The sequence below is a fragment of the Castor canadensis genome, chromosome 4, assembly GCF_047511655.1.
Source record: "Castor canadensis chromosome 4, mCasCan1.hap1v2, whole genome shotgun sequence".
NCBI classification, from domain to species: Eukaryota; Metazoa; Chordata; class Mammalia; order Rodentia; family Castoridae; genus Castor; species Castor canadensis.
Genome location: NC_133389.1, coordinates 146,432,143 through 146,456,531, shown reverse-complemented (window position 1 = coordinate 146,456,531; position 24,389 = coordinate 146,432,143). Strand labels below are relative to the sequence as shown.

Genomic DNA, 24,389 nt, shown 5'->3' with positions numbered 1-24,389 from the left:
GGTATATAGAATGAAATACCCTAGTAGAATTGAGGGAAAAAAGCAAAGTAGACCCTGAATTTTTTATTTCACTCAATTAATGTCAAGCTCATTCCTGAAGAGATTAAAGTATTTATAAAATCTGTTTTTAGGTCTTTAGAAAGAAATTGTAAGAAATTACTGCCTGATTTTTGTTTTTACCGCACCAGTATGCACAGGTCTTTGGAAGCATATCCCAAGAAGTAAGTGTGCCCTTCTGCCCATAGGGCAGATGTAGCAGAACAACTATTCTCAAGAATTTATTTCTGCTGAGATAAAGACAGGGGTTTATGCTTATATTAATTATATGTTCTGGAATTTATTCAAGTCTTGGCATATTAGCTGGATCTAGTGGGTTTTTTTGTACTCAAGAAGGTATACCATTTGTTTAGAATCTAATTTAAGTTTTTCAAAAGCACTAAATGCTTACTGCTATACTAACAAACTATTTCATCCAAGATCAAAGTGTACTAGTATGCCACACACCCTGTTTGAGATTAGGCCACAAATATTTTAGTCAGGATGCTTTCCTCTGTGGTAAGAATCAATGTCAAGTCTTTGGTGGAGAACTCTCCATAAATGGAACACCATGATAAGTGCTTGAGACTTCTTTACTTACTCTGTTTTCTGTTTTCCTAGCCACTAGTATCTCTGTTTCATAGTGTACCACAACTGTAGTTCTATCAATGGTGAGAGAATGTGAATAGGAATTTGGGAAATACCTCAGGTGTCCAGAGGAAAACCCATGACATACAGTATTTGGTGTTGACCCCAAAGTGCTAATAATTTGTATATTGTAGAAAGGCTGTATCACCCTTACCTAGCCAGACTGACTGACTGATTTGTAAATTCAATCATTCATCAAAAGTGCTGCTGAGAACCTACCTTTTTAAAGAGGTTGCATCTGAGACAGGTGTGGTGGCTCAAACCTGCAATCCTAGCTACTTGAGAGGCTGAGATTGGGAGGATCCTGATTTGAGGCCAGCCTGGGCAAAAAGTTCCTGAGGACTCCCCCTCTCCCTGCATCTCAACCAACATAGCTAGGTTTCAGTGGTGCATGCCTTCATCCCAGCCACAGTGGGAAGCCTAACATAGGAGGATCACAATCCAAGCTGGCTAAGGCAAAATCAAGACCCTATCTCAAAAATAATAAGAGCAAAAAGGGTTGGCAGTGTGACTCAGGTGCCTGCCTAGCAAACACATAGCCAACAGTTCAAACCCGAGAACTACCAAAAAAACGAAAAAAAAGGCAGCATCTGGGGAGCCATTCTCTTTTCTTCATGTATCAAGTGGTTAGAATACACTTGTTTAAAAATCTCTCCTACTTGCTCAAGCAGTATTTTTGACATTTTATTCTTTCCATTTAAAAAAACTTTTTGGTGGTACTAGGGTTTGAACTCAAGCCTTTGTGCTTGCTAGGCAGGAGCTCAACTTGAGCCACACTCCAAGTCCTTTCATTTGGAGATAGAGTTTCATTTTTTGCCCAGGCTAGCCTGAACTGCAATCCTCTTATTTTAGGCTTCCTGCTGGGATGTTAGACATGCACCATCACACCCAGCTTTTTTCTTTGAGATGGGGCCTTGCAAACTTTTTTGCTTGGGCTGGCCTGGAACCAGGATGAATTTTCCTGGTCTTGGTCTCCCAAGTAGCTAGGAGTACAGGTGTGAGCCAACAGTTCCAGCTCTTTCCATTCCTTGATGGTAACCTATTGATAAAACAGCAGCAATAAGGACACTAATTAATAATTTACATAATAAGTTGGAAAGATCTTGGTAGATGCAAATCTTCTTGTTGTTTTTGAACTTGAAAGAGTCATAATAAATCACTTAAGCAAGTCATGTATTATTTTTATCTACCTTTTGTTTGTGGTAATTCAGCTAACTTCCAGAAGATATTTACAAACTGTATATGAATACAATTGCCACTCACTATCGGTGCTTCTCTTTTTTAAATTTTCTTGAGAAGATTATTGTTTTTCCTCTTTAATATTAAACAATCATGTATTAATATATAAGCTGTTGAAGTATCCTGACATATGCTAAGATTCTAAACCTAAATTTTCATATTATTGTTTTAAAATCTATTCAGCTTTCTAGTCCTTACCATCACAAGACATTTATTTGCTTCACAATATTTAAAATATTCTGAAAATAAACTATCTTTACAATTTGGAAAATTGATTTATCTCTAATAATAATGATCCATTACCTATTTCTAGTTTTCATTTCATTATTATGCTTGCAGGAGGATTGCCCTGGTGACTACAAATTCAAAAGGGTCAGAATATCTCAAATATTTTATCTGTCTAACATAGTCTTGTTTTTAGGGTTTACCTGATTATCCTGGGGCTATAAAATTAATTGGATCCCCAGAGAGGCTTGATTGAAGCCCCATCTCCCAAAGCAAGCACTTTCTCATCTGCCTGGGCGCTGAGCCAGACTTTTACACATCCTGGCAGAGTCTGATGTTCTTTTCCTGATAACATGTTGCTTCCCACGAAGAATCTAGCATAATTGATAGGTAACATTTAGATAGAAATATTTAATCATGTATTTATTATACAGCCATAATAGGAAAACGAGTTTCATTTTTATCTATATGAATTGAATGTTGTAATTTGATACTTATTAAGTAATAAATATGATTTAATAAATATTAAGTGATTTCAGAAGGCTATAAAGTCACAGAATGTTATGAAGGAAAGAGGGTTATCTTCATGTGTCTTTTTGAAAGCACCTTTCCTATGACTCCACAGGCTCTCTTTCGGACAGTAGCCATGATGGTTCCTGACTATGCCATGATTGCTGAAATAGTGCTTTACTCCTGTGGGTTTGTCACTGCTCGGCCGCTGTCAGTCAAAATTGTGGCTACATATCGCTTGTGTTCAGAGCAGTTGTCATCTCAACATCACTATGACTATGGAATGCGAGCCGTGAAGTCAGTGCTCACAGCTGCTGGGAATCTAAAGGTAGAAACACAGTGTTTCTGACTTGTAAATTTCCCATTTGTAAGTCTTAGGACTGTGTGTCTTCATAGGGTTCTACTAGCTAATTGGTTTCGTTAACTAAATGAAAAAAAGTCAATTATTATTGTACTTAACATAATTTATTATTTTTCTCACAAAAAAGGAAACTTTATAATGAACTGTAAACCCTTTCACATATAATTCTTAGTGATACAAATTCTGTTTTATAATTCTAAATATATGAAACTGGATATAACCAAGGAATCACATTGTTTACTGCTGAGAAATATTTTAGAGACTTTTAGTTTATATAATATGCATCACTTTAAAGGAAATAATGTATAATTAATAAGTATATATAAAGAGCCCTAAATATTGTCACTTAATATAATTACCAACTGCAAACTAGTAGTAATAGATTTTCAATAAAATGTTTGCACTTAAAATGCATCCACAGAACTAATCTTATTTTACATCTTATTTGAAGCCACACTAATTCCTACACTAATCATCATTACACGATGAGGGAACCAAACAGAACGACTTGACGCAGGCCTATACTTCCTATTTTACACACTAATTGGATCCCTACCCCTTCTAGTTGCATTAATCTACCTACAAAACTCGCTAAGGTCCCTAAACCTCACCTCTCCATATATGAAAAATCCAAATAATTTAACTCTTAGTTAACTTTTCATTGGAAGTATCTTGTGAAACCATGAAAAATAACTGTCCATTAATTTTCTTTAGTATTTTGTATTTTGTATTTTTTTATTATCATGTTATTGTTGGACTGGGGATACATTGTGACATTTGTAAAAGTGCTTGCAATATATCTTAGTTAAATTCTACCCCTCCATCATTCCCCTTTATCCCCCTTCTCATTAATTTTCTTTATGAAGGCAAGACAGCCTTTATATATATAGTTACCAGCAAAATGTAACCTTGGAGTTGACAGAATTTTCATACTTATGATTAGTAGGAGATACAGATTTTAAATATATCCTACATGATTAAGAACATTGGCATGCATTTTCATCTTCTATAATAATGTTATCACAAATTCTGATACACAGTGGTGATATTCTCTTTCACATTAGCTTAATATAACTTCAAATCATTGGGAGGTTTTTGCAATAAACAAAAGGGCCTAGAAGCAACGATTTGTATTAACCTGGCATGTCAGGATTACTTTGTGGTCAGATAGTGGGGGAGATAATGCATTGTCCCAGAGGTTGTCATCACTGAAATCTTAACTGTGGAATTGAGCTATTAAAGTTAGGGTGCAAATGGATCCTGCAAATGAGTCCTATCATTCTTTGTCAAAAGCTAATTTAAAATTGTTGAATGCTTTAGCTTGAATATTATGAAGGGTTTTTTTTCCCTATTATATCAAGAGATAATTTAAACACTGCTTCAAACAACAAAGCCTCTCAAACAACAAAACAAGATTCTGACACTTGCAACTCATTTGTGGTTAGATTGATCAAAAATGACATCCAGATGAGCAGGATCAGCTTTGCATTCAGAGACTGAATCAGCCAGCCATTTGTATAGGATCTTTTTTAGGTGGAAGCCACTTAGTAAGAATAAAGCATGTACTAAGTAGCAGTATTTTAGAAAAAAAAAAGGAGTTTCAGAAAACAAATGCATGATGTAGGAGAAACTTTGCAGTAAGGTCTTGAGTAACATAGTGAAGCATAGGTTATTGTTAATATAGACATAAATAACAAGTTCAGACTTCAGTCACCTTCTGAGTAAACTTTGGCTATGCCACAGATGTTTTGCAGGTTAATATAAACTTCCTAAACACCCTCTACTTAACTGATAAACATAGCAACTTAGCAACCTGCCCTCTCTACTTTGTGGAGCTTGCTAAGGCACAGGCATCTTGGTGCTCTGCCCTCCCACCTGTACTTCTATTAAATGAGCTTTCAGTATTCCTTATTCAGAGTCAGTTTGCTTGTTCTTGAACCCTTTTGAAGCCAGGTGGGACATGTTACTTGTTAGTATTTAATTTAATGACATGGGGTGGAAACTGATGATGTATGAACATGAAAAGTAGAGTTTGTTTCTATGAAAACTGAGATCATTGTTTAAAAAAGATTTCAGTAAAGATAAAATATTTAAAAATAGTGACTTTAAACTTGATGTGGACAAGAAAAATATATAAAATTGAAAAACTTAAATATTTATAAGGATGGCACACTCAAGTTGTTTTATCAGTATCTTTGAATGAACATTATCCACTGTTTCAAAAACATAAAAAGTCCCAGAACACAGCAAAACTGGATGGAGTAGATGATGCATTATGTGGCTTTTGTTAAAAAAGAAAAAGAAAAAGAAAAAGAAAAAGAAAGGGTGTATGATTCTATATTCAGAAAAAAGGACTTGGCATCAAAATATGAACAGTTCATGAATGTTGCTTGTATACTTAAAATTTCAACTTATTTTTTCAAACTGATTACACACATTTAGTGATTTTCATGGACCCAACCTACTGCTAGTCTTGAATGTATAGGATAAGCAAGCTCTACCCAAAATACAGGCAGTGGCAACTCCCAAACTATATTGAATTCCTGGCCAGCAGCCCTTGATTTTGCATGTCTGTGAAATTCAGCCTAGGTTTTTATTATAAACTAGTGAAATTCAACAAATGTAAATGTTAGTTTCTTTAATTAATAACAATCCAGCAAATGAAAAGAAATAAGAGCAACACTTTTACATTCGTTTACATCCTATAGGGACCGTGTGCGTGTGTGTATGACCACAAAGGGGTGTGTTGAACAGATGCTGGAATCCTCATGATTGTATTTTCTTTTAGCTGAAATATCCAAATGAAAATGAAGAAATTTTGCTGCTTAGATCTATTATTGATGTAAATCTGCCAAAATTTTTATCCCATGATTTACCACTCTTTGAGGTGAGAGTATTTATTATTCCGATGTATCAATACTCATAATAATGTAGTATTTATCAAATGTCTTAGTTTACAAAACTCCCTACAAGAAATTTCCACTGTAAAAAACAATGACCTGGTACAGAGAAACATAGATCATCACTCTTGTTTTTATTTACAGTGTTTCACCTAGCTTTGTTGCTTCAAATAAGTTTCAGTGACTTAGGGTTTTTAAATCATACTTTTTTTACTGCAGAATATAATGAGCACACAAAAGTTAAAAGATGTTTGCTTATAAGTTCCATGTGAATATAGGCTCTGTGAGGAAAAGTAACTTGCCCAACCTACCACTGACTTCTTAGCACCGATTAGGTGCTCCGTAAATGTTTGTTCAGTTAATAACTGAAGAAATTAAATAAGATTAAGTTCCTCAAAAGAATGAGATGACTTTTTTATTGCTGTACTTGGGATACATTTTGAGATTTACAGAAGTTGATACAGTATATAATAGTTGAATTCACCCCCTCTATCATTCTTCTTTATCCCCCCTCCCCTCATTCCTGGAATGTTTCAATAGTTCTCATTTCTTCATTTATATACATATGTATACAATATTTGCACCATATTCACCCTCCTTCCCCCTTCCCCTCCTTCTTCTGCCCCCCGTCACTGGTACCAACCCCCCAGACAGGACCTGTTCTGCCCTCCTGTTCTCTGTTTTTGTTAAAAAAAGAAGAAGAAGAAGAAGAAAGAAAAAGAAAAAGACAACACTTATTCTCTTGCAGTTTTGTTTTGAGGCCAGAAGTCTGAAATCAAGGTGTTGAAGGCATGCTCCCTCCGAAGGATCTACAGGGGAGCTCTTCCTTGCTCTTTCCTAGCTTCTGGTGGCTCTCTGCATTCCTTGATGCTCCTTAGTTTGTAACTGCCTCACTCCTTTCCCACATGAACCCATCATCATATGATCCTATTCTCTGCATCTCTGTATCTGAATCTCTCTCTCTCTCTTCCCTCTCTCTCTCTCTTCTTTCTTTTATACAGATACCATTGACTGCATTTAGGGCCCTCCCTAATCCACTGTGATATCTTAACTGATTAATTACATGTGTAAGGCCCTATTTTCACATAAGTTCACATTGTGAGGTTCTGGGTAGACATGAAATTTGGAGGGACACTAGCCAATCCACACAATGTATTCACTAAAATACTTCTGAACTGATTTTTGAATATGTATACGTATGGATTAAGGTTAATTATTTGGGCACAGCTAGTTATTCTAGTACCATTTTCTAATAAGATTCACCATGGAGTTGCCTTTGCATCTTTGTTGAGCATCAGTTGTTTATATATGTGTGGGTCTATTTCTGCACCCTTATTTTATTCTATGCCTTTATTTGTTACTTTATACCAATATGGTAGTCTTCACAATAAGCTTTGAAGTCACATAGTGTTAGTATTCCAAATACTAAATATATAACTTCAAGCTATAAATCTCTAGCTGAAAACAAAGATTTAAACTATTATTAGTTATTGACTCTTTTTCCATCTATCTTATAAATATTTCAATCAATATAAAATTCTTTACAAAATATATTTAATATAAATATATAAAATGTAAAATTTTCAAATTATCCATTGTCAGGGTATTACTTCGGATTTGTTTCCTGGAGTGAAATTACCAAAACCAGATTACAATGATTTGCTGGCAGCCATCAAAGATAATTGTGCCTCCATGAATTTACAAATGACCAAATTCTTTTCTGAAAAGATTCTTCAAATATATGAAATGATGATTGTGCGTCATGGTTTTATGATTGTTGGAGAACCATTTGGAGGAAAAACCAGTGCATATCGTGTATTAGCTGGAGCACTAAATGATATATGTGAAAAGGTACATGTGTTATTAATGCATTTATTTGCAATCAGCTTTGTGCAAGAGAGAATATATAGTCATTTTGAATGATACTTTGAATATGGCAGCTTAAAATCATGAGAAAAATGAGTCAGAGATAATACAGAAGAGTAAAAATGAAACGAGTGGTAAGTTCAGCATATAAAGGTTATGCCATAAGTCCATAAGTCTGCCTTTCAATCTTTTCTTTCTTTTTTTTTTTAGTTGTAAAGGTAAACATGATCATTGTAGAAAAATGTCTGCAAATACAGAAAAATCTGAAGGTTTTTATTTAATACTTTTAGGAGGTATTTTTTATTTTCTGGAAATTTAAATTTGTAATGCAAGCTTATGAATTACTGGTGGAATTAATTTAATTAATGCAAAGTGTGTCTGCATACACATGTATTTATGTAGCTATATGTGATATGTTAATATGCCCATTCATAATATGTCATAATTATATTGTTCAAAATTCTCAACACATCACATTTTGTTCTACTCTGATATGCTAAAGGAACGGGGTTATTTTAACTTCCTCTGCTAATGTTGCTGTCTACTTACATTCCCTTGTGTTTTGAATAGTTTTACTTTGGGTATTTCAGTGTTTGTAGCCTATGGGGATTTGTGATCATTGTATCTTCATTGTGGAGCCGCCTTTCAACTTATATAAAATATTTTCTTTTTTGTTACTTACCTCACACTGACTTTATCTAATTTCACTATTGCTACTCCTACTTTCTTGGTCCATTTATTTCCCCTATGGTTTTAATTATGTTTTTAGATGTTGCTGTGATTTACCTTTTATAGAGAGTAAATAGTTTGACTTTTATTTTCTCCAGTCACTGGTCTCTATCTTTTCAAATGGAAATTTAAATTCACTTATATTTATTATCGTACAAACTGATATGCTACTTATTTCTGTCATCTCTTTCTCCTACTTTCATACCCCCATGCTATTTCCTCTTTTGCCTTTCTTTTCCATTTTCTCCCTTTATCCCTTCAATTTTTAAATTCTCCCTGCTTAACTTCTTGCCTTCCTTTTCTTCTTTTAGACTTGTTTGCATTTTTTCCTGTTTTGTTGATTTATTGTTAGATGGGCTAATTTCTTTGGTTACAAAAACTAAAGTCCCCAAAAGAACAAAACACAGCACTGCCCAAAGAGTGAAAGAAGGTGAGGGTGTGAGCATGTTTTCTGGTCACATGTAAAAGCCCAATGGTTTGTTACCTGGTAATTCTATCAGTGACATTGAGATAGGTGAAAGGCACAGGCCTCCTTAGCAGTGCACACAAGCTCTATGGCTTCACACTAGCCTTTAGAATAAAAACCTTTCTTTGTTAGCAGTAACTTTATTCTGATTAAAATGATAGAACTTTCCCATACTTCTGAACTTAGGAAATTATGTTCTTAAAACTTTCTTGGGCAAAGAGAAGAAAGCAAAAACCTTGAGTTTGTTTTATGTTTTAGGCTTATTATTGCCACATCTTTTCTTTAATTTGCTAGTTTGTGTCTGCTGCTCTGGCAGTGTTAAGAAGAACTGAATTTATTATATTGTTTTATATATAAAAATAAATGATTATGAATATGTGGAGCACAGGGGATTTTTAGGGTAGTTAAGTTTTTCTGTATAGTGCTGTAAGGGCAGTTACGTGACATAATGCATTTGACAAAACTCATAGAATTAGACTATGTAAAGAGCCAACCCCATATAAATTATGGACTTTAGCTAATAATAATGTTTCAAATAAATTCATCCATCATAACACTGTCCCACCAATGTAAGCTGTTACTAATGGGGAAACTGTTATCAGGTAGGCAGAAAAAAATATGTGGGGATCTTAGTAGTTGCTGCCCAATTTTTCTGTAAATTTAAAGCTGCTTTAAAAATAAATTCTATTAATTAAAAAAAGACTCATGCACCAAAGGAAGTAACATCTCTTATAATACGGCCATAGATCAATTTTCAGGGTTCTGGCCAAAATGTAGTTTACTGACATTAAGTTTTTGACTCCATGGAAAGCACACATTTCTGTATCTTTGCTTCTGTTTACTTTTGCTCAGAGAAAATTTTATAGCAAGGGTCAACAAATTATAGCCTACAGGTCAAATTCAGCCAAAGCCTATTTCTGTAATGTCAATGAATTAAAAATGGCATTCACATGAAAAAGACTTTTTTAAAAATTAAAGCAAAGCAGAATATGAAATATAGAAAGTCTATAATATTTACTATCTGGCCTTTTTTTGTTCACTAGCATTGTAAAAAAAATATAATAGATTTTTATACATTGACCTTGTGTTCAGGAACCTTGTTAGACTCATTCTTCACTTCTGGAAGTTTCTGTGTAGATTCCTTATAGGTTTACTATGGATCAAGACAGTATTCTTCACAATAAATAAGTGATTGATTTTTTTCATTAAGGGTCTAATGGAAGAAAACAAGGTTCAAATAACTGTCTTAAATCCCAAGTCCATCACCATGGGTCAGCTGTATGGGCAGTTTGATTTAGTGTCCCATGAGTGGTCTGATGGGATCCTCGCTGTCAGTTTCAGAGCATTTGCATCAGCAGCAGTAAGTACTAACATTCTCACACTTATATGTTACAAGGCTATGATGTGTTCTTCTGACCAGTTTCTGACTTCTTTAAAATAAACATTTGAATGATAGCTTAAGATATTTATTTAAAAAGCATTGCTGGGTGGCCCAGCAGTATTTCTGTGAATAACGATGTCAAAACCTACAAGAGTATCCAGACCATTCTTGCGAGCACATTTTACTCTGCAGCAGGTGTATGGGAGAGAGCAGTAGCAAAAACTCAGGGCAAGATATTCTGATTCTCCCAAGCTAAGTGATTCAGGAATGGGAACATCTGGATGGCATGGTCCTTCTGTCCCTTTGGTAATGTTCTTCCTTTGCCCACTCTTTTTGCTGCTGCCATTGTCACACCCACTAATTGTTAGATGTACCCCAATGCTTAGGGAAGACATTACATACCTTCAAAAATGATGTCTTATAGTTCCAACACTTTCCATCTAGAGTAATAGGGAGAAAATTGGCTGCATTTTGGAAAGCAAAAGGGGTAAGACATGTGCCAACTGCTATCTTACCTGCTCCTGGCTTATTCTGCTGGGAGGTTGTCCATGTTTATGAAAAGAGTTTGCAGACCAACAAGTGTTAACTTGCTTGCCATATTTTAGCAGGTTCTCCATCACACAGATCCACTGGGATTATATTGGAGATAGCCTACTAAGGCTGGTATAGGAAAAGGGGCCATCTAGTTTATATATTAAGTCATTCCTTTTTATGGTTTCTCTATTCTGACTACCATATATCCTAATTTCGGTGTTCTTTACCACATAAGAATGCAGCAGACCATGACTCATGACTCCATGTAGTAATAGAAATCTCAATTCTGCTCTTATCAGTAGACCATGGGCAGCAAGTAACAGAGGAACAGAGCTCTTGCCCAATATCAAATTTTACCAGTAATTTTGAGAATAAAGTAATCGGGAGCCACAAGTGAAGCAGACATAGTCTGCTTGAGGTAGTTTCTTATGTCTCCTCTTGCCACAGTGGATGCATTCTGATCCAGAATAATAAGTCTCTAGATAATGTATGCAGTCACATTATTTACCCTGAAATAGTGCTGAGACATCTTTATTTTCAGTTACGTAGCTTACATTTTTCAGGAAGCTACACCCCATAAATACTGAGTCTCAGTGATGTTAGGTAGTTTACCCAGTCACAGTGCCCATAAGTAATAGAGCCAAGTCAAGGTCATATTTACACATTTACATGGCAGTGTTTCTCAAAGTGCAGGTTAACAGGTGTGGCAAGCACACAACTTGAGGAAAATTTGAACTCTGAGGTGATCACCCAGGGTGCAAAGTGTAGCTCTTTCTTGTTGCCTTCCTGAGAGCAGCCAGAACCAACCTCTGAATGTGGGTGTGCTGTGGCTTGAGTCAGAGACAGACCCACTGTCTTGTGTATCAATGAACTGGTCACAGGACTGAGAATGTACTAAATCCTTCACCTTGAATGTACTCACAAGACATCATCTGTGTACACCAAAAGGTTGAATTATAAGAATTTGGGCAGAAGAATCAGATTTTGTACTCTCCAGTTTACACCTGTACACTCCCTCATATTTGTTGAGTGTTTAATATGTTCTGGACAATGTATAGATATTTTCATATTTATTAAATAATTGCAGGACCATGAATATTATATTGATTTTAATGTCCTACATCAGGGGACAGTTCAGCCTAAGATGTGTGTGTGTGTGGGGGGGGTGGGTGTGGGGGTGTGTGTGTGTGTGGATTCACTCAATGGAGAGGAGAGAAAGTCTGGCTTAGCACACAAGAATAATTAATCTTTATGAGAAGATATTAATAGTATTCATGCTGAGAGTCATCTGGAATGATGTATTTTTGTTTTGTTCATGGCTCCTTTGTATATAAAGAATATATATATGTATACATACACATACACACTTTATTCAAGGTGTACCTTTAATGCTGTGGTAGAATTCTATGAGTTAAAATTTTAAACTCTGAAATATTATTGATTCTGCTCTTCATTACATTTTTGCCTCTTATTCACCATATGCACAAAATAGACTCCAGATAGGAAGTGGTTAATTTTTGATGGGCCAGTGGATGCAGTGTGGATTGAAAATATGAACACAGTGCTGGACGACAACAAGAAGCTGTGTCTGATGAGCGGGGAAATTATTCAAATGTCACCACAAATGAATCTGATTTTTGAACCAATGGACTTAGAAGTTGCCTCTCCTGCCACTGTAAGTTCTCAATTTTGACATCTGCTGATAAATTGCAAAATGTTATGAATGTTCTCACTTATTTAGTAGATTTGATTTTAAATGAAAAATATTAGGAGAATTGTTTTAAGAGCAATCTGTGATTGTCAAAAAACAGATGTATCTGTTCATATAACTTGACAAATATAATGGCCAAGATGTTTTCCTCTTTTGTTTGGGTCTACTTGGTAAAGTCATATATAAAAATTGAGATCATGAAATTTTATAAAATTGAGCCTTTATCCCCTCCAAGACTTTGTATTAAACAGAAACAGATGTGTCAAGTCATATCTTCACATGGGAGCCGAGCTCATGCTAGACTTCCTACTTAACTTCACTTGACCCTGTGTTTCACAATGATCAGGTAAAATATGTTTTCTTTCTTTACTGTGAGTTTAGTGATCAGTGACAAGAATAGCCCAAGGAAATAATGACCTTGCTCTTGTTCTGTTTACAGAACAGAAAAGCACCTCATAACTAGGCAATTAGGATTGGAAGTGCATTATTTGGTCACAAACCTTGACATGGGAGAAAGTACCCACCAGTTTTCAATCACCCATCTCCTATAGGAATGGTCCCTAAGTTAGCCCCCCAGGATGATGGCCCTTTATCTGCCTCTTCTGATCAGTTAGCTTATCAAGTAACGCTCTTTTCCTACCATCACCTTGGCTCTTGACTAAGTGGCTTTCATCATGAGCCAGCAGACTGAGCCGGTGTCTAGTGAAAATGTCTTTTGTGAACACTGTCTTGATGGTGAACAGCGGCTGCTTTTCCAGGTTTCCAGGTGTGGCATGATTTACATGGAGCCTCACATGCTGGGCTGGAGACCACTGATGTTGTCTTGGATCAATCTTCTGCCTGCTTCAGTCAGCGCTATTCAGAAGGAGTTTATTACAGGCTTATTTGACAGAATGGTCCCTGTTTCTGTTGAATTTATTAGAAGGCACACAAAGGTGAGAGAAATGGGAATTTTAAGATTAAAAAATGGAAAACTCAAGTTAGTAAAATAAATCAATCTTAATTTCTTTTTATTATTAACTAATGTATAAAATATTTAACTGTTTTGACTGAAAACCTTTGTGTATGTCCCCTGTCCCCCTTTTCTTTGACATTATAGTTGTATGCTATCACGCTTGGATTTTTTCTGATTAAAATAACTATAATTATTCTCCAAAAATAGCTAAAATGAAGCACCTTAGAGTTTGAGAAAATGTTGGTGACTTTTCTCTTAAAACAAACAAACAAAACCCAAAAGGCCTGTATAATCCCATCAGGATTAAATAAACCAAAATGTTATCTCTTATTGCTAATGAGCTGTTGTATTTTAAACTTCCATTTTTATAAGTTTGGTTTTTTTCCAAATTTCCTAAAATAAGTCAGTCCCTGGCAGACTTGAAAAGACGTTGGAAAGTAGGCAAATCCCTTTTTCTTTCTTTCAGTGTCCCCTGGGAGGGGGTTTAGGGGAAGGTGACAGGAGAACAGTCAATGGTATGGAAATCTGTCTCAGAGTCCCTGAAGCACATCCAGAGTTTTAGAGTCTCTCCAGCTGAACATTGTAAAGCACACTTAATTTCTACTTTGGAGATGTTGATTGGAGGTCATTTAGAATGTCGTGGGCTGTGGAACCAAGATAATGAAACAGAGCTGATATTTTTCATCCTGTTGGAGATAGAAGAAAGCAGATGTTTGGCTGAAGGTACAGATTTGGAGAGTAGAATTTAAAACCATGCTAATGTACATTACCTATAGGGAAAAACTGAGGACAAAAGAAGAGAGTAACGGGTAGACTCTCAGGTGCACTAGGGATTTAGACAAGAGAGAGAGGGAAGAGAGAAGAGCATTTTATGAAGAACGTAGTCAGCATTATGAGATACTTCTAAGAAATCAGATGAAAGCAAGAAAGGACTGACATTCGTCCCTTTGAATTGGCACTTAAGAACATGGGGGACTCTTGTCAAAAGTACATGAGGGAGAACCCAGGGACTTCAGGGCAGCCAGCTGAGGAATATGGAAGATACTGACCAGAAAATGGGCGTAGACTGCTCTTTCAAGATGCTTGACTGTAACCAAGATATATTGTAGATATGATTGTAGAAGCAATCATATCCAAGCCAATCACACATACATGAATTGAGGGTCATAACAAACAAGCTGCAGGATTTTTGCTTCTTTTTTTTTGGCATTGTCAGAGAATTTAAGCATTAGAAATAAATGAATTTTCCATATAACTGAGAAGTATCCTTTCTATAGCAAAACATAAAATTTTTAATGCAGCCTTTAAAGTGTCCTCTGACTTTTGTCCTCTTCTAAACTGTGAATGACTTATTTACCTTGTATAGTATGCGTCTGTTTTATTTGTAGTAATAACTGTATTTTAACATGCCATCAGTAACAGTCCCACCCTTAGACAACAACTCTATTTTGTCTGTCATTTCTTCAGGGGCAGGGTGGGCGGGGAGAGGAGAGGTGGCTCAACAGGATGTCAGCTGCTTCTGGTCTTCAAAGAGTTGATTTCAGAGAGCTTATTTTTATTCGTTAGCCATGAAGCAATTCAACTGTAAAGGTTAGAACAGAGCTGGGAGGGAAGCTGTCAGATTTTTACTGAGAAGCTGCTGTACACTGCGTGGCTCTAGGAACTATACCTGTTATTTTGTTTATTTCATAAATTGTCATATGAGATGTCAAAGAGTAAAGTGCATGACGTATACAGCATTCCAGCAATGTTTTTGTGGACTTCGAGATTTGGAAATTATTTCGTAGGATGGGGTTTGCTATGACTACTGCTGTACCATATAAAAATATTCTAAAATGGGTTTTATTTATTAAGCATAGTAGATACATAAATTAATTGCCTTCTCTGAAAGCATTTTGTGTTTTGCTTTCAAAAATTAATAATTAATAGAACCTATGTCTTTGATTAAACTAAACATGTGCCAGTAAGTTTTTTTTTTTCATTCAAGAGTTGGTATAAGAGAGGTTAAAGAGTACCTAAGTAAGTAAGCGAACAAATAAATAATATACACTACCAAAATGTGACATCCACCACTGCCACACTGTAGGCAAGGAATTAATATGTGCTTCAATTTCTCCTCATCAAACAAGGACAATGGTAGTATCTTTTCATAGATGTGATGGCAGTTAGGATTAAATGCGTCCAATGAGTACTAGCTGATACTAGTTTAATAGACTTTTTTTTTTGACTTTTCAGGAATTATGTCCTACTTCAGATACAAACTTGGTCAGATCCTTAATGAATCTAATAGATTGTTTTATGGATGATTTTGCTGATGAAGCCAAACAAAAAGACAGAAATGATCGAGAAATTTACTCTTTGCTTGAGGTAGGACCCGTTGCCTCCTGAATCTTGCAGTAGAAAGATAGACACCTCCAGTTTTCCCCAAAGCTTCCTAATTAATGAGACTCATTTGGTTCTTGAAATTGGGTTCAGGGCAGTGGTGGCAGCTACAAAGGTGAGGGGAAAGTCAGGCCCAAAATTCCAAGTTCTTAGGGCCATCTGCCCTGGCATTAACATTGCATAATGAAGTCTGTGGTGATTACCTCAGATTGGTTACCGAAATACAGGGTCATTTGATTAGTCTCAGAAATAATCCATCCCAAAAAGTTTACCTCCTTTCTAAACCATAATAATTTATTATTCTTTCCTCTTGACTTTTTTTTTTGGCATGAGAACAAATATATATATACTATTGTATATGTAAATATATGGGAAGGCAGATGTATAGGTGTATGTATATGTATACGTGTACATACGTGTGTGTGTACATATATATTATATGTATGTGATTTTCTCAACCTATATAAAATATATAGGTCATCAGTAAACAGAATGTTTAAATAGTAATACAAATATCAACAGATCTGGCATTTTTTAGAAATAATAATACTGTTCTTCTCATGGTAACACTTCTAATGTGGTTAGAATGGAATTATTATAACATATTTTAGGAAATTATATTTTAATTTGGGGATAACATTTTTGTGAGAAAAACAGTCTGTATATAAACTAGAAATAGATAGAAAGGATTAAAGTAGATTAGGACTCTGTTGGCTTTATCATTTGAAAAGATTTGATTTTAAACCAAGCAAACAGATTTTCTCATGCATTTTGTGAGCCTGCTCTTCTACCCTATTCCCTCTGCCTAAGTCTGGTGGAAAGAAAGATAGTGTCTTTTGCTTGCAGAATGGCAATTCTAGTTTACTAATTAATGCCTATATATTATTACAGGTAAAATAATAGAAATTTGTTCTATTTACACCCAGGATATCAACTTTTAAATTAAAAGATGTATATTATTTACCCATAAATTATGTCCTAACACCTTTATAAATAAGTTATCTCAATGTTCCTTTTAAGATGAAGCTTCTGCTCTTTATTTAAACTATGACTAACCAGATTAATCATTCTAAAGTTTCACTATGACTAGAATTTATACTTTGCATTTTATTGTCTTTAAGATTTTTATATGACATGCAATATGAAAAAACTCTTATTATTATAAAATCCTTGGATGACCTGCTATTACATATCAGCTGTCTTATTATTTTTCAGAGATATTAATCTGGTTGGCCTGATTTAAGTTATGAGGACAGATTGAAATTACTCTTTAATTGCACTTTATCTTCTCATCTCTCCAATGCAGGGCATTTTTCTGTTTTCATTGATCTGGTCTGTCGGTGCTTCTTGTACAGATGATGATCGATTGAAATTTAGTAAGATTCTTCGAGAATTAATGGAAGGTCAAATTTCAGACCTAACTAGAAATAAGTTTAAATTACAGAGTGGTACTGAACAAATATCTGCGAAGAAATTAACTGTTCCATTTCCTGAAAAAGGAACAATTTATGATTATCAGTTTGTCTCTGAGGTGAGTTCTGAAGCAAGACTTGCAACTGCCACCTGTGAGAGTCTTCTCCGAGACACACCACACAATGGCTCTGTGGCCATTTCTTCATTACTGTTGACCTAAAGGGACAGTGTGGAGTAGAGGAAAATGTGCCAGCTTTCAAGTCAGATATGCTTCGGTTGGAGTCTAGTAAAAGTTGCTTTCTGCACAGCCTTGGATGAGCTAATTTCGCTAAACATAGTTTTTCTTGGTGATTAAATGCAATAATACCTGAGGGCCAGTTTTACTCATTAATAGAATTATATTAATTCTAATATATTCTAATTCTGGTCTACCCAGCACCAGGCATGTGTAGTTGAAGGACACCTCTTGGAGATTCATGAGCATGTTTGCATGTTACAGGCACTAAGTCTTGGAGAAATGCAGCTAATCAATTGTTAATTTAACATTTCCCAAATGGATTGGAAAATAAAACTTGAGTGGTGTTTGCTTGTTTGTTTTGTAGACCAACTTCCACAAGTATTGGGCTGAAGATGTAGTTCAGGAAATCTATATTATTTAAGTAAATATAAGTTTAAGTAAAATTAGGATGACACTTTATCCCTAATGGGCAATTTTTTAAAATCCTCTTTTATTTTGTAAAGAGAACACCTTTCCATCTCACTAATGTTTCTTCAGTAAACTTGTTTTGTAAAGCTTTCCTATGGTCTACCGGGTTGTTTATCTTATTTTAGTTTTTCACTTTTACAAATACTGCTTAGGTGAATATTCTTGGACACAAGTCATGGTGTACATATCTGATTTTCCTCAAGATAATTTTCTAAAAATGGCATTACTGTATTGATTTTTTATGGCTCTTAGGTGGATTACCATGCTCATCCTAGGAGGAATTCTTCATTCTGCACAATACATACTGTCTTTGCTAATTTTATTTTATTAAAAATAACCAATACTACCCTGCATTTCCAGAGTACTTTATAATTTATCATATTTTTCACAGTTATTTCTACTTTTTCCCAATCTGTCAGTGAAACAGGAAGGATGGGATTATTTTTGCCGATTTTACAATTAAAGGAATTGGGCTCACAGATCTTAAATGATTGTTCTAGGATCACACAATGTCAGACCAGGTGTTCTGACTCTTAATCCTTCCTCCCCCACATGATTACAGAGCCTACATGTTTGAAACTCTTATCAAGAGTAGGAAAAGGTATTATTTCTGTCATCAATTCTAGAAATATTTCTTTGCAATATAATATTCAAGCTGATGTGAATTCAGTGCCCTCAAAAATATCTCTACTGTATGCACAGCTCTTTGCCAAAAGACACAAAAATGAGTAAAGCGTAGTTCTGCCCTTAGTGAGTCTTTGGAAGAGAGTCATGTAGCACTCTAGGCTAAGAGAGACCATGTGTCACGGCCCAGAGGTTGGGGTATGTGTGGGACTAGTAGACCCATTAGCAAGAACTGGTTGTGGGGATACACGATGATGGGGAGGAAGGATGGATTTGAAATCTGATGGGCTAAAATCTAAACTTTTCTGTATTCAATGAATGGAGAGGAATGTGGAATTTTTCTAGGGAGAAAACACCATTTTGAAAATTTTTATTATAAATACTGTCATAGAAAGTTCAAATTGTTTCCAAGCTAAACAAAGATGTATCATAATGCTAATAATCATAATAATAATCACAAATCAGGAAATCTTGCTGTTCTATGGATCTGTTACACTACATTGCGAGATGATTAATGCTACTCTGTACCTGAGGTTGAGTATATTACTTTATTATAATTTCTACAAAAATGAATCTTGCCTGAAACGATAAACTGACTTTCTAAATATCACCATAAGAGCCAAGCAACAGGCAGTTGATCTCCTAGGTAGAAAAAGTTTTCTATATTTATTGAATAAAATTCCTTATCCTTTAACCTATTGATTACTTGAATTTTTTCAATGCTGTTAATTAATCTAATATTTGGCCACAACTATTGATTATTTGGGTTGGCATAAGCAGTGGTTTTAGACCATGAAAACTATCACAGCATTGCCATTTCATTTTTACTCATGTAAAATATAATTTCTTAATTTACATGTAAATTTACTTTGAAACTGAGGGTTAAGTGTTTGAAAGGACAGAACAAACATGTAAGCATTTTTTTGTTAGTCTCAGTTTTTTTCTACAATGACACAAAAGCACAGAGCTCTTAAAAGTCTTTTACAATATAACTTTCACTATTTAGCTGCTTATTATCAACAGGGAATAGGAAAATGGGAGCCATGGGTAAAGAAACTGGGAGACACCCCTCCAATTCCTAAAGACGTGCTGTTTAATGAAATCATCGTACCAACGCTGGACACAATCCGGTATTCAGCATTAATGAATTTGTTGACCACACATCAAAAGCCTTCAATATTTGTAGGACCAACAGGAACTGGAAAGAGTGTTTATATAATTGTAAGTATTATAAACATGTACATATTACAATGTGCAGAATATTCCTAAGAATACTGTTTTTTTTTTAAATAGTAAGCTTAAGCTTTAAAACACCCAAGATTTTGCTATTTGAACCACAGCATTTTTGGCTAATTGCCTATTTATTTTAGAAAGTTCATTAAAGGCATAATGCCTTTTATTTATTTTTTTTAACAACTCATCTGTTTTGCCTCGGGTGGGCTAGGATACCTGTGCATGATGATATTTTAGATTACTAAATTACTGCACCATTAGTTTTGGTATTTTAATAAGAATAGATTGTTTGGGATAAGAATTGTAGCTCTTGATAAATGTTAATTACACTTCATATTTAATTTTTCAATTATTTTTATATCTAAAGGATTACTGTGTAGTAAAAAGGCTGATTTTCTGTAATGATTTCTAGACTCATCTCTGTTGTGTGTTAGTTAAGATGAGGCAGGCTGCTGTAATAGACAATGCCCAAATCTCAGCAGCTTTCCTCAGTCTGCGGAAAAGAAGAAAGGTGCTATCTCAGGACCTTCTTCATCACAGGTTCTTAGTTAATTCACACTTCCCCAATTTTTGACAGTCCTTATTTCCAGTTCTTCATTGATTTTATTTTTAGTAAAATCTTTGCATTATTCTGTGATATATTTAGATATATGGTTAAATAATTGCCCTAGTGTCATTCATTTATTAAATAATCCTTTTCACAAGTGGAGTGGAGCCTTTATCATAAACAGAATGCTAGTATATATTGGAGTATACAAAAGGGAGGAGAGAAAATGTTTTCACTGAGAATTGAAACCAAGGTATTGATGTGGCCTGTATTTGAAAAAAAAAAAAAACCTGAAAATGTACCTGAAAGCTGAGGGACTAATGTAAGATATGAAGGATCAGGGAATGCAGATTTGGCATGATTAAAGACAGTAGTTAGAGGAAAACAGCCTTTTGTCGCTTATACCCTTATCAAATTCATTCTAGGGATGAACTTTCCCAGCATTAAAAACATTACTTTTTGCAGAACTGAGAACATAATTTTGTAATCTACTTCTTTCTTTTTATTTATATTTTTATTTATATTGTAAGTATTTTCCTATTTCATTATTTTTCTATAAGATGATGGTAAGGATATCATAGTATTTGACTCTAGTTTTATAAGAATCGATTTAAAATTCCTTATTTTTTCTAATATTTTGCTTTAATGATAAGATTGCAATGAATATTTTTGCAGTCAAATCTTTGTTTTTATCTCTGTTTATTTGCTTAGGAACAATTCCTAGAAATATAATTGTTGAATTTTTAATAATTACTAAGTTGTTGTTCAGATAATTATACTGATCCAAGTTGTCCACCATTGTCATTCAGGGACATTTCATTGCCCAATTAATTAAATCTAACTATTATAAATAACACAGGTATCAGGCTGGGTGAGGGGTTCAAAATTTATTCTTCATGAAAAGAAATTATTTTGAAACAATGCTGTATAACTTTGCTTGCCATAAAATAACTTCATCAAGAATTTATCCATATAAGGTACTTTAAAAAACTTTGTGTATACTTATATTTTATCATTATTGAAAGAATTAAACAGAAAGTTTAATGCCTGAAGTGATTTTTCTCTTCAAGTTATTCCATGTCTAGGTAGTTAAATTTTTGAATTCACAATGAAAAAATAAGTAATATTCTGGTTAGAATTTACATAAAAATGCAATAAATTGTAGTGATACTTTACCACAGAGAAATTTACTAAAGGCACTTGCTGAGAGCAAATATGCTAGACAGATTTAAAATCTTGTGTTGGGAAAGAGACAATAATGTCACATAGTGTACATTGCTAATGAGCTTAATTTAACAAATGCAATATTATTCATTATGTTTATTTCTCATTTAAAGGTCATCTCTTATTGGCGTATGAATATTACCCTTTCACATAACTACAATTTGTAGAACTATTTTATTTTATTTTATTTTATTTTTAATTTATTATTCATATGTGCATACAAGGCTTGGGTCATTTCTCCCCCCTGCCCCCACCCACTCCCTTACCACCCACTCCACCCCCTCCCTCTCCCCCCCCACCCCCTCAATACCCAGCAGAAACCATTTTGCCCTTATTTCTAATTTTGTTGTAGAGAGAGTATAAGCAATAATAGGAAGGAACAAGGGGTTTTGCTGGTTGAGATAAGGATAGCTATACAGGGTATTGACTCACATTGATTTCCTGTGTGTGGGTGTTACCTTCTAGGTTAATTCTTTTTGATCAAACCTTTTCTCTAGTACCTGTTCCCCTTTTCCTATTGGCCTCAGTTGCATTTAAGGTATCTGCTTTAGTTTCTCTGTGTTAAGGGCAACAAATGCTAGCTAATTTTTTAGGTGTCTTACCTATCCTCACCCCTCCCTTGAGTGCTCTCGCTTTTATCATGTGCTCATAGTCTAATCCCATTGTTGTGTTTGCCCTTGATCTAATGTCCACATATGAGGGAGAACATACGATTTTTGGTCTTTTGGGCCAGGCTAACCTCACTCAGAATGATGTTCTCCAATTCCATCCATTTACCAGCGAATGATAACATTTCGTTCTTCTTCATGGCTGCATAAAATTCCATTGTGTATAGATACCACATTTTCTTAATCCATTCGGCAGTGGTGGGGCATCTTGGCTGTTTCCATAACTTGGCTATTGTGAATAGTGCCGCAATAAACATGGGTGTGCAGGTGCCTCTGGAGTAACCTGTGTCACAGTCTTTTGGGTATATCCCCAAGAGTGGTATTGCTGGATCAAATGGTAGATCGATGTCTAGCTTTTTAAGTAGCCTCCAAATTTTTTTCCAGAGTGGTTGTACTAGTCTACATCCCCACCAACAGTGTAAGAGGTGTAGAACAATTTTAATTAACACATATAATTTGATCATTAAATTGGAAAAATTAGTAGTTTTTATTTTTTTACTTTTTTTAATTTTTATTTTTTTTATTATTCATATGTGCATACAATGCTTAGGTCATTTCTTCCCCCTGCCCCCACTCCCTCCCTTACCACCCACTCCACCCCTTTCCTCTCCCCCCCACCCCCTTGCTACCTGGCAGAAACTATTTTGCCCTTATTTCTAATTTTGTTGAAGAGAGAGTATAAGCAATAATAGGAAGGAACAAGGGTTTTTGCTAGTTGAGATAAGGATAGCTCTATACAGGGAGTTGACTCACATTGATTTCCTGTGCATGTGTGTTACCTTCTAGGTTAATTCTTTTTGATCTAACCTTCTCTCTAGTTCCTGGTCCCCTTCTCCTATTGGCCTCAGTTGCTTTTAAGGTATCTACTTTATTTTCTCTGTGTTGAGGGCAGCAGATGCTAGCTAATTTTTTAGGTGTCTTACCTATCTTCACACCTCTCTTGTGTGCTCTCGCTATTATCATGTGCTCAAAGTCCAATACCCTTGTTGTGTTTGCCCTTGATCTAATGTCCACATATGAGGGAGAACATACGATTTTTGGTCTTTTGGGCCAGGCTAACCTCACTCAGAATGATGTTCTCTAATTCCATCCATTTACCAGCAAATGATAACATTTCGTTCTTCTTCATGGCTGCATAATATTCCATTGTGTATAGATACCACATTTTCTTAATCCATTCGTCAGTGGTGGGGCATCTTGGCTGTTTCCATAACTTGGCTATTGTGAATAGTGCTGCAATAAACATGGGTGTGCAGGTGCCTCTGGAGTAACCTATGTCACAGTTTTTGGGTATATCCCCAAGAGTGGTATTGCTGGATCAAATGGTAGATCAATGTCTAGCTTTTTAAGTAGCCTCCAAATTTTTTTCCAGAGTGGTTGTACTAGTTTACATTCCCAACAACAGTGTATGAGGGTTCCTTTTTCCCCACAACCTTGCCAACACCTGTTGTTGGTGGTGTTGCTAATGATGGCTATTCTAACAGGGGTGAGGTGGAATCTTAGTGTGGTTTTAATTTGCATTTCCTTTATTGCTAGATATGGTGAGCATTTTTTCATGTGTTTTTTGGCCATTTGAATATCTTCTTATGAGAAAGTTCTGTTTAGTTCACTTGTCCATTTCTTTATTGGTTCATTAGTTTTGGGAGAATTTAGTTTTTTAAGTTCCCTATATATTCTGGTTATCAGTCCTTTGTCTGATGTGTAGCTGGCAAATATTTTCTCCCACTCTGTGGGTGTTCTCTTCAGTTTAGAGACCATTTCTTTTGTTGAGCAGAAGCTTTTTAGTTTTATGAAGTCCTATTTATCTATGCTATCTCTTAGTTGCTGAGCTGCTGGGGTTCCACTGAGAAAGTTCTTGCATATACCTACTAATTCCAGAGTAGTTCCTACTCTTTCCTGTATGAACTCTAGAGTTTGTGGTCTGATATTAAGATCCATTTTGAGTTATATTGGTATAGGGTGATATACATGGATCTAGTTTCAGTATTTTGCAGACTGCTAACCAGTTTTACCAGCAGTTTTTGTTGTCTT

The 24,389-nt window shown here is 35.1% G+C and overlaps 1 protein-coding gene across 3 annotated transcripts in view; it reads left to right on the top strand.

Annotated features, from left to right (window-relative positions):
• Positions 1-24,389, top strand: part of Dnah7 (dynein axonemal heavy chain 7) — a 310,589-nt gene that overhangs the window by 136,885 nt on the left and 149,315 nt on the right. For all 3 annotated transcript variants that reach the window (XM_074071306.1, XM_074071307.1, XM_074071308.1), the window contains exons 27-35: positions 2,774-2,986; positions 5,808-5,906; positions 7,522-7,770; positions 10,191-10,340; positions 12,388-12,570; positions 13,365-13,541; positions 15,797-15,928; positions 17,250-17,474; positions 19,710-19,907. In XM_074071306.1, coding sequence (XP_073927407.1) covers positions 2,774-2,986; positions 5,808-5,906; positions 7,522-7,770; positions 10,191-10,340; positions 12,388-12,570; positions 13,365-13,541; positions 15,797-15,928; positions 17,250-17,474; positions 19,710-19,907 — 1,626 coding nt within the window. The remainder of the gene's footprint in view (positions 1-2,773; positions 2,987-5,807; positions 5,907-7,521; positions 7,771-10,190; positions 10,341-12,387; positions 12,571-13,364; positions 13,542-15,796; positions 15,929-17,249; positions 17,475-19,709; positions 19,908-24,389) is intronic.